The sequence below is a fragment of the Egretta garzetta genome, unplaced genomic scaffold, assembly GCF_000687185.1.
Source record: "Egretta garzetta isolate BGI_Z169 unplaced genomic scaffold, ASM68718v1 scaffold101, whole genome shotgun sequence".
In the NCBI taxonomy this organism is placed as follows: domain Eukaryota; kingdom Metazoa; phylum Chordata; class Aves; order Pelecaniformes; family Ardeidae; genus Egretta; species Egretta garzetta.
Window position 1 is genome coordinate 1,665,456 of NW_009258666.1, and position 8,950 is coordinate 1,674,405.

General features: G+C 54.5%; 1 protein-coding gene across 1 annotated transcript in view; it reads right to left on the reverse strand.

Moving 5' to 3' along the window:
• The window catches only part of MACF1 (microtubule actin crosslinking factor 1), a 119,590-nt gene that overhangs the window by 27,991 nt on the left and 82,649 nt on the right, over nucleotides 1-8,950 (reverse strand). The window contains 8 exon segments of the mRNA XM_035904031.1: nucleotides 669-875; nucleotides 1,031-1,272; nucleotides 2,206-2,290; nucleotides 2,953-3,279; nucleotides 3,718-3,877; nucleotides 4,654-4,820; nucleotides 5,784-5,954; nucleotides 6,102-6,263. Of these exon segments, the coding sequence (XP_035759924.1) occupies nucleotides 669-875; nucleotides 1,031-1,272; nucleotides 2,206-2,290; nucleotides 2,953-3,279; nucleotides 3,718-3,877; nucleotides 4,654-4,820; nucleotides 5,784-5,954; nucleotides 6,102-6,263 (1,521 nt within the window).

Sequence of the window (8,950 nt, forward strand, 5' to 3'; positions counted from 1 at the left end):
CTCACCCGGGCGAGGAGGAGAAGGGGACACGGGTGTGGGCACAGGTTTCTGCCTCCTCCGAGAAGAGCAGCAGCCGCTCTCCCGCACCCAGCTGGTTTCAGGGCACGGAGCATCGCTGCACCGCAGGCGCTCGGCGCAGCGGAGCATGGTGGAGCGACCACCTTCCTGCACACCCTCCCTGCTCACCGGCAAAGGGACACCTCTACTGCACACAATCATTTGGCCCGCACGTTCAGCTCGGTGGAGTCAAAGCCAGTTACTGCCAGTGCTCCACGGCCTCCAGTCCGTGCAGAACGAGCCTTTTTTTTTTTTTTTTGAGAGGACTGTTCGCCTGGAACAAATCCTGTGCTATCACAACAGGGGATGACATTCTCCAGGCTTGAAAGTCGCCTGTCGGCGGTTTTACACCGTCTACTTCACCCACGCAAGCAAAAGCCAGCAGGCAGGATAACACGGCGCTGCCCCAGCGTTGTCCTGTCCAAACCACATGCAACGGGACGGGTCAGAAACGAGCCCAGCTGCCACACGCCCCTGGTGGAGCCACTTCTTGGCATTCCCGATGGGATCCAGCCCTCCCGTTGGGCTGTGCTTGCTATCCCTCCCGCCACCACTGCGCTGCATGGGCTGGAGCTCTGCTGAGAAACCCTCTGGTGGGGTTATTAAATTACCTGTTGAGACCTCTGAATAGCAGCATCGATTTCTTCCACCCTCTGCTTGACGGTGTCACTGACCAGCTTGTAGCGCTCATTGGTGTCCGACACGAGTTTATCCAGCCCCTCGCGGGCTCGCCAGGGAACCAGCTCCAAGAGAGCTCGGCTCACCTCGTTCACCGTGTCCAGGATGAGCCGGTGCTCCATCACCTCCTTCTTCAGCTCCTGTGGAAGGCACCCACAGACACGTGTCCTTCTCAGTGCCCTGCAGGTGACGTCCCTCTCCAGCTCCTCCCCAGCCTCTCCAAACAGCGAGCAAACCCCCGCCGGTTCCCACCCTCGCGTCCCCGTCCCCCGGGTGCCGCTCTGCCAGCTCCCACCTTTTGCCTCTGCTGGAACTGGGGTATCTGCTCGCCAGCGGGGGACTGTCCCCCGCTGGAAGCCAGCTCGTCCTCCACTTTGCTCATCCAGCCGGTGAGCTCCTCGTGTGTGGACTGGAACTTGGTGGCCAACTGCCGAGCCTGCTCCAGTGTGCGCAGCGCCTTGGAGCTGGCAGCGGTGATGTCCGAATAGCGGGTCTTAATTCCATCCAGCTTCTCCTGGATCAGCAACACCTCCTCCCCTGCGAGACAACAGCGAGGGGCAAATGATGCTGGCCGGGGGCGGCTGCGAGAAGGTTTAAGCAGCCACCCACCCTGCTCCCCCCCATTTTAAATAGCTAATTTTGGTCTCACTTTTGTCCATGTCAATGCAACTTCACAGCCTGTTTTTACAGCCAGGAAACTACTCTTAGAGCTGGCACCTTCTACCAGCCAGCGTAAGTCCACCTCCTCCCTGGAAGGGGATGGAAGCGTGCTGCGAAGCCTGGCTTTGCCACAAGCCCCAAAGCCACCACAACTCAGCTCTCCACGAAGGTGTCGCAGCTCCGAGAGCAAAGGCCCCGTTCGCTCTTTACTGCTATTTCCGACAGGACAAGAAACCGCAAGCCAAGTCCTTTGTAATCACTCTTCCTGCTACATGGCTCCCACAAGGACGGAGGCCTGTCCATCTGCTCTGAGCAGATCACATCTGAAGGAAATGCATCGCCCCGACCTTTCTTCCCACTCACAAACATAAACTCACACCCACGTGGCAACAGCAACAACTGCTCAGTATGGGAAAGCGATATTAGGAAAGGGCTGGGTGTATTTTTAACCTCTTTCCATGTGATTTAGCAGCTGGATGCAATGAGAAAACCCTCCCTTGCGTTGCAGGGCTGCTCGGTGCTGAGCATCACCACGCCGGCGGTGGGAATCACCCGCTCGCAAAGACGCGAGGTTGGCACTCGGGATTTACTAAGCCGGAGTGCTTGTGGCTCGGCACCCAGGTCTGGATGCAAAACAGCTACTTTGGGAATATCCAAAGGGAAATTAAGACCTGAGGGAGAACAGCCTCCCCCGAACAATGTAACGCTGCAAAGCATGGGATGGGTTGGGTTCCAGGAGGACCATGTGGAGGACAGGGGGCTTCCCAGACCCCCGGCATGGGCCAGAGTGTGCCCAGCTCTTCGTGTTACCTGTGGTTTGCTTCAGAAGAGCTTGCCCGTTTCTGATGGCTTGGTCCACATTCTTCTTCCTGTTCACAATTTCCTCATTCAAAGCCTGGAGAGAAAGGCAAATTGGGGTTATTCTCCTGCGGGCAGGTCCCCGAGCCCTGCTGGCCAGTGCTGGCCAGAGATGCTAAGCAGAGCCCAGACTGCTCCTACTGAGCACGGGAAGGATGGACAACGGATCTGATACTTGTTCACTCAACCTTCTCCCGCTACGGGACTTTTTGGGGCTTCTGGGACCCAAAGGCTCAAATCTTAGAGCAAACCCATCCCAACCCATCGGATGTGTGTTACTGAAGAACTCGCCCTTGCGTTAGACATAACCTCACTCTTTAAAAGAGCTCGCTTGGCCCCCGCGGAGTGGAAGCAGACGGCTTCCTCGGTGGCCAGCCTGGCTCGGAAAGCCCACCAAGCTTTTTAAGCTTTCATTCTTGGAAACTGCATCCAGCTTTCTAAAGGCATGGGGTGGCCAAGCTTGCTCAGACGTTGTTCACAAAGCAAATGAACCATTTGAAGTTTCTCCCCGGGGAAACCCGTTTTTGGGGCCACGATTATTGTTTGTAACACATGAAATCTCTTTACGCTTCTCCAAGCCTAGAAGAGGACCAGCAGCGGAACAAGCTTTGCAAAATTAAAGTCAGACCAGAAACAAAAATAAAACCAGCTAAATGCAACAAAATAAACAACATAAACATGGAAGAAAATGGAAAATACCAGCTGGTCGGCATGCTGCTTCTGCAGGACGTCCTGTTTGTAATCCTTTACGGATACCGAGCCGAGCTTGTCCTCAACCTCAGCCAGCCAGTTGAGCACTTCCACCTCCTCCTCCCCAAAGAGCCTGGCGTTAGCCAGCGCCTGATCCAGCAGCGCTGCCTTCCGGCAGCACCGGTTGTGGACCTCGCCGTAGCGGGTCTGCAGAGAGTCAAGCTTCTCTGCCAGCAGCCTCCGCTCAGCGGCACAGCTCAGGGAGGAGAGGGACTGCCCGACACCGACCGCCTGAGACACGTTGGCCGCGTGGCTCTCTATCTCTTCCTCTAGAGCCTGAATGCCGGGAGGATAAAATGGACAACAGAAAGGAAAATGAGTGGAAAAAATGGATTAAAAAAACCAAAACCAAACCAAACAACCAACCAAACCAAAACATAAAAGGGGAAACAGAAACAATGAATGCAACTGAAGGAACGAAGGAGACACGAAACCCAGCCGTGAATGGCCAAACTGCATTAAAATAAAAAAGGTTTAAAAGAAACACAAGAACAGGAATGGTTTTTCTATCCAGAGCCAGACACGTTCGGTGTGAGGTGCAAAGACATCAGCTTAACATTTACCCACACCGGTGGGTTCGGGTTTGCAGCCTGGAGAACTCCTTCGGTGCTTGTTCGTGCCAAAAAACCCCTTGCTGTGGCAGAAACAACCGCCCGAGTGGGACCTGAGACCAACCACCTCCATCGGCAGCTCCCCGTCATGCACGAGCCCTACCTTGTGCCGACTGATCTGCTGCTGGATTTTGGCAGTCTGGGTACCGATGGGCTCCGAGTTGGCCAGTTTCTTCTCCGTCACCGACAGCCAGTCCGACACGGGCTCCGTGGTTTCGTGGAACTGCTTTGCCAGGACCAAGATGTCCTCCAGCTGCTTCTGCCTATAGTGAGGACACAATCAACCACTAAGGAGCAGCTCCCTGTCGGAGCCAGGCATGAGAAGCAGCTCCAAGGGATGGGAAGAGGGAACCGAAGCAGCCCCGTTCAAGGGCAATTGCAAAATCAGCTTTTTCCTGCAGCTGTGCCTTTAGGGTCCAGTTCACCCCCTGGGGAATGCAGCAGAAAGCCCCCCCCCCCCGTTGCACTGCTTTCTTTTCCGTTCCTATTGCTATCTCAGAGATCCTCTGACGTGCTCAGCTTGTGGTCGGGCCCTTGGTGTTTCAGAGCTGCTGAGCTTCTGTTCATTGACAGCCCGGCACCGGGACAAGTCCTAGATGGACAGTCCATCTGGTCAGCAGTGATTTAGATCACCGGGAGGTCAAATCTGGCCCTCAGAAGTGACTTTCTAGCCCCAAATGTTAGCTTAAGTGGCAACAAGCAACTCATAAATGAGATTCAGGCGGCAGAAAGGTGTCAACAGGATGTTGCCGCTAAAGCTAAATATTAATGCTTAAAGGAATAAAAATAACATCCATCCCCTGCAGGGAATTTATTTAATCTGAGCTCTTCCCTGCCATTGTACACCACCGCTATCAACTCCAGCTCCCCAAACAGGCTTTGATTTCTCATGTTTTCCAGCTGTTTCCATGTTTCCAGGATGTATCTGCACAGAAATCTCTGCCAGCTTCCCGCACGTTGTAACCCCAAGCTCCGGGGCATGGTGAATCGCAGGACGAGCTGGCCCCGTGATTTTGGCCGGCAGCACAAACCCTCTCACCTGCCGGCCGCCCGGCCCAGCAGCCCTGCCCAGCGGCGCTCCAGGCTCTCCAGCTGGCCGACGATCTTCTCCCGATCCGCAGGCTCAGCCGACTGCGCGATCCTCCCTCCCTCCGCTTGGATCATCTCAACGGTGGCTTTGCGATCGTCCAGGAGTCGCTGGAGCAGCTTTAGCATCAGCAGTGAAATGAAGAAGGATAAAAGTTACCAGATTGGATCAGCAGAACCTCTTCTAGCCCTCAGAGATGGCAAATCTCTAATTGTGGCTGAAAATCACCATAAGCACGGGGCCGAGACCAAAGCCAGCCCAGCAGGACAGCCTCTGCCATCAAAACCAGTTAAAAAAAAATAAAAATAATATAATAATATGCTTCAGCTTTTGGTCAGCCCTGAAGTGGTCAGGCAGTTGGACTAGATGATCGCTGTAGGTCCCTTCCAAGTCAAATATTCTATTGTATTCTATTCTATTCTATTCTAAAAGAGATGCGGAGCATTTCTCTGCTGGAGAACTTTTCAGAGGCTTCCCCACCCCACCCCCTAAACTTACCAAGATCAAGTTTTTAACTTTCACATTAAATAAATTTCCTCGTTCCAGTCTCAATACGTCGGACCAAGCCTCGGCAAGAATTCATTTCTAAAACGTTTTACCACAACCACGCTTGAACTTTCATCCACCCGCTCACCAGGGCAGACGCCGAGGCAGGCTGTTATCTCTGCAAACACCGGGCACGCCTCGGGTCGGTTCTTACAGTTTGTACATTCGTTGTGTCCAAACACCCAAACTGGTACCTACACCACCAGCTTGCTCCTGACGCAGCAGAATTACCAGCACAAACAAAACTTAAGGCTGGAAAAACACGGCCGACCAGCAAAACCAGCAGCAAACTTCAAGAGGCAGTGGGACGAGAAAGTAACGCTGGGGACTGAGACGATGGAGATAGCGAGCGTGGGCAAACGAGCTGCCTGTTTATTATGCTAGGATGTGGGGAACCAGAAGATCCACCGTGAAAGAAGCAGGCTTGTGGACATCCCAACTACACCTTATCTGTTACAGCTGGACCCCCAAAATATTGACTGTCTGCCCAGAGCCCCCCTTCCCATCGAGCCAATGGTTGCCCTGTGCTTGCCCACCTTCTGCTCCTGGATCTGGGCTTTCACCACCTTGTACTCCGCAGAGGGAGGTTTCTGGTTGGAGATGAGCTCCTCGGTGTCCGCCAGCCAGCTCAGCAACGGCTCCAGGGCATCCTGGAACTTCCCGCAGTGCAACAGGGCCTCTTGCAGCTGAGCAACTCTTTGGGCCACCTGCGCCCCAAACACAACCCCATTGCATGGTCAGGCTGGTGATGCATCAGCACCGGAGCCTCAGCTCCCTCTCGATGACCCCCCTTCTTCTACCAGACCCCAATGGGCCTGACAGAAACCAGTTACAGCCCCTCGCCACGCTCTCACCTTCTTGTTGAGGGTGTTCCAGCGGGTGTTGATTTCTTCCATGTCATGCTCCAGCCCTTGGACGTCACAGTTTTTCCCGGCGCTTTGGATGAGTCCTTGACCAACTCCATTGACTTGCTGTAGTTTTAGCTGGAGAGGATCCACTTGCTCCTTCTGGAACAGCTGGGGATGGGAAGGGCAGGAGAGAAGAGGTATTTATAACCCGTGAGCTGCTCTTACAGCCCCTCCAGCATTCAGCAGATACAAGAGGCTTTCTTCCCTACAGCGGACGCAGTAGTTACTCGCGCTGATTTTATTAAGAGTTGTGCAAGTTTGTCTAAACTCCTCCCTCGCCTTGACCCAGTAACACAGACGTCGCAGGCACTCGCTGGTGCGGAGCACGGCTCGGGATCTATAGGCATCCACCTCTGCTTTTAAGTGGGTAAATCCCCTTCTTTCAAGCACCGGAGCAAGGTGGAGAGAGCAAATTGGGGAAGAAATGAGAGCATCGGCTCTGGTCAGCCATCAGATTGGGAAATAACGCTGCCGGGGAAAAACCCAAAGCGATTCTCACAGCGATGCTGTTGAGGAGAGAACCCTGACATCACACGGGTTTTGGTAACCACGGAATTACAGGCACGGAGAAGCTAGCTGCATTTCGAAAGACAAAGGCAATAGGCAATTAATGTGCTCGTCGTTTACTGCACCGCATATTTGGCATGGTCCTGCCTGGGAATCCTGGGGGGAAAAGCTTTTTAAAACCAAAAAAGATTTCATAGGGAAGGGGGAGGAGAGCGAATGAAGCTCCCCATTGTAAAGAGAGGCAGCAGGGAAAATCCTGTTTCCGTGAAGGAGATAAGTGCTCTTTATCAGAGCTGTGGATCTGCTGTATCCACCCCGACGTGGCCAATGCCGCCTCGGCACGGTCCCTCTCCAGCACTGCTGGGGCAGCCGTGCAGCTTGGTCCCAAGGGACAAGCGTGCTGTTTGCTATGGGGAAGCAGCAAAAGCCCCCTCCACCCCCCCCAAAAAAAGGGAGCAGAGTCCTTCATCGCGTACTCTGGTCCCTTGGACCACGAGCTCATCCTGAGCACAGGTCATCCCACACCCAGCGCTGGGCAGGATCGGAGCCCTTGGCCCCGTCGCAACATTTTCTCTTTGGCAAGCGGAGGGGCTCGCAGCCAGCCGCCTGCTTTCCCAAGCACGCCTCCTCCTCACGTGCCCGAGGACACACAGACATGGGCAGCATCAAAAAATTCCCACTCGGATGCAAGATCTCTCCTAGCAGAGCAGCGGCTCGCGGACGGCGCAGCTCTCCAGACCTTTTGCCTCTGAAGGAATGCAAGGCAGGCAAAAAACCCCCCCAAACACACAAAAAACCCCAAACGCACACACAAAAAGTTCCCAGCCTGAGCAAGAGGGGCTGCCTTGATTTTCTTTGCCCCATTTGCAAAGAAATTTAAAAATTTCTTCCCCCGTCGGAGCTCAGCTCCTCGAGGGCAGGGAGGTATCGCTCCAGGACGCGAAGCGAAGGGTGTGCTGGCAGACGTTGTCCAGAGCTGTTTGCTCAGGGAGGATTATGCCCCAGTTATAAGAAATAAATGGTGACATGAAATCACCGATTCCCCGACCGCTTCTCCTGTTCCTGTTTGTGTCTGGTGCTGGCTGTTGGAGCAGCCAAAGCCACAAAAGGGCCAGGCCGATAAGACCGGCACGCCGGGCTGGGTCCGAGCCCTCCGCACGCTGCAAAACCCAACTCCAGGGCTTCAAACCAGCTGGGCAGGGAGGGAGCCCCCCAGAAAGCCCAGCCATCAGACCACGGGCACCTGCGACGCACGCACCGGTACTGTCCGAGACCACGATGCCGCACCGGGATCGTTAAGAGATAATCACGCTAATGGCCTGAGGAGCGAGCATGTCAACCATGCTTGTTTTTCTTTGCTCATGAAAGATTCCGGCGATTTAGTTCATTAACCTCACCGTGACTCAGCTTTGAAACAAATATTTAAGGTACGCCCTTTGCTGGGCAGGGAGAGGCAGCGGAGCGAGGTGTCCTGCCCAGGCGAAGCGGCTGGACAGACATCTTGGCGAGCAGAAGGACATCTGCTCCACCACTCCTCCTCCTCGCTCCCAGAAATGCTTCCCAAAGCCTTCCCTCGCTTTCTGCTTATCTCCCGGACGGCTGCTCTCCTTAATCCCACCGCTGGCCTACACAGAGCCCAGCCTGGTGGGTGGGGAGAACCAGCAGCGCCCGGGCATCACCCTGGTGCAGACCCGGAGCTGCCGAGGGCTTCAACAACATTTGAGCAAGGGGAGGTTTTATGGGGTTAACAACCAGAAACACCCCATGTGAAATAAGGGTCCCGCCAGCGAGGACACGTTGACACCAAAGCGGGGAATTCCAGACAACAGGCAAGAACCCAACAGCTCCTTTTCCTCACTCAGGTCCACACCGGGTGCCCCAGCTCGCACTCGCATGGAGCCCCCCCATGTGCAAGCATCTCTCCAAGCCCCTCCACGTGCATTTCTCAAACGCCTGGCACAGCCCAAAGGATGAGTAATTGCTACCGAATTGGGATTTTCGGCGCTGACTAACTTCTGATGTCTCCTTAGTGATATTTCTCCTAATCCAGATGGCAGTAAATCAGCGCTCGGCTGTGGGAACTCCACCACCGAGGTCTCTCCAGGCAAAAGCCGCTAGCACGGCACGGTAAAGCAAATCCCCAAACGCCAGAGAGAATCTGAGCCCCTTCCCACATGCGTTCAGAGCCTCAGCACCTTCTTGCTCGCTTAAAAAGCTACAGAAAGCAGTAACTGCATAGGACAGGAATTATCTGCACTTAATCTGTTTTACAGGATTCTCTCTTCCGA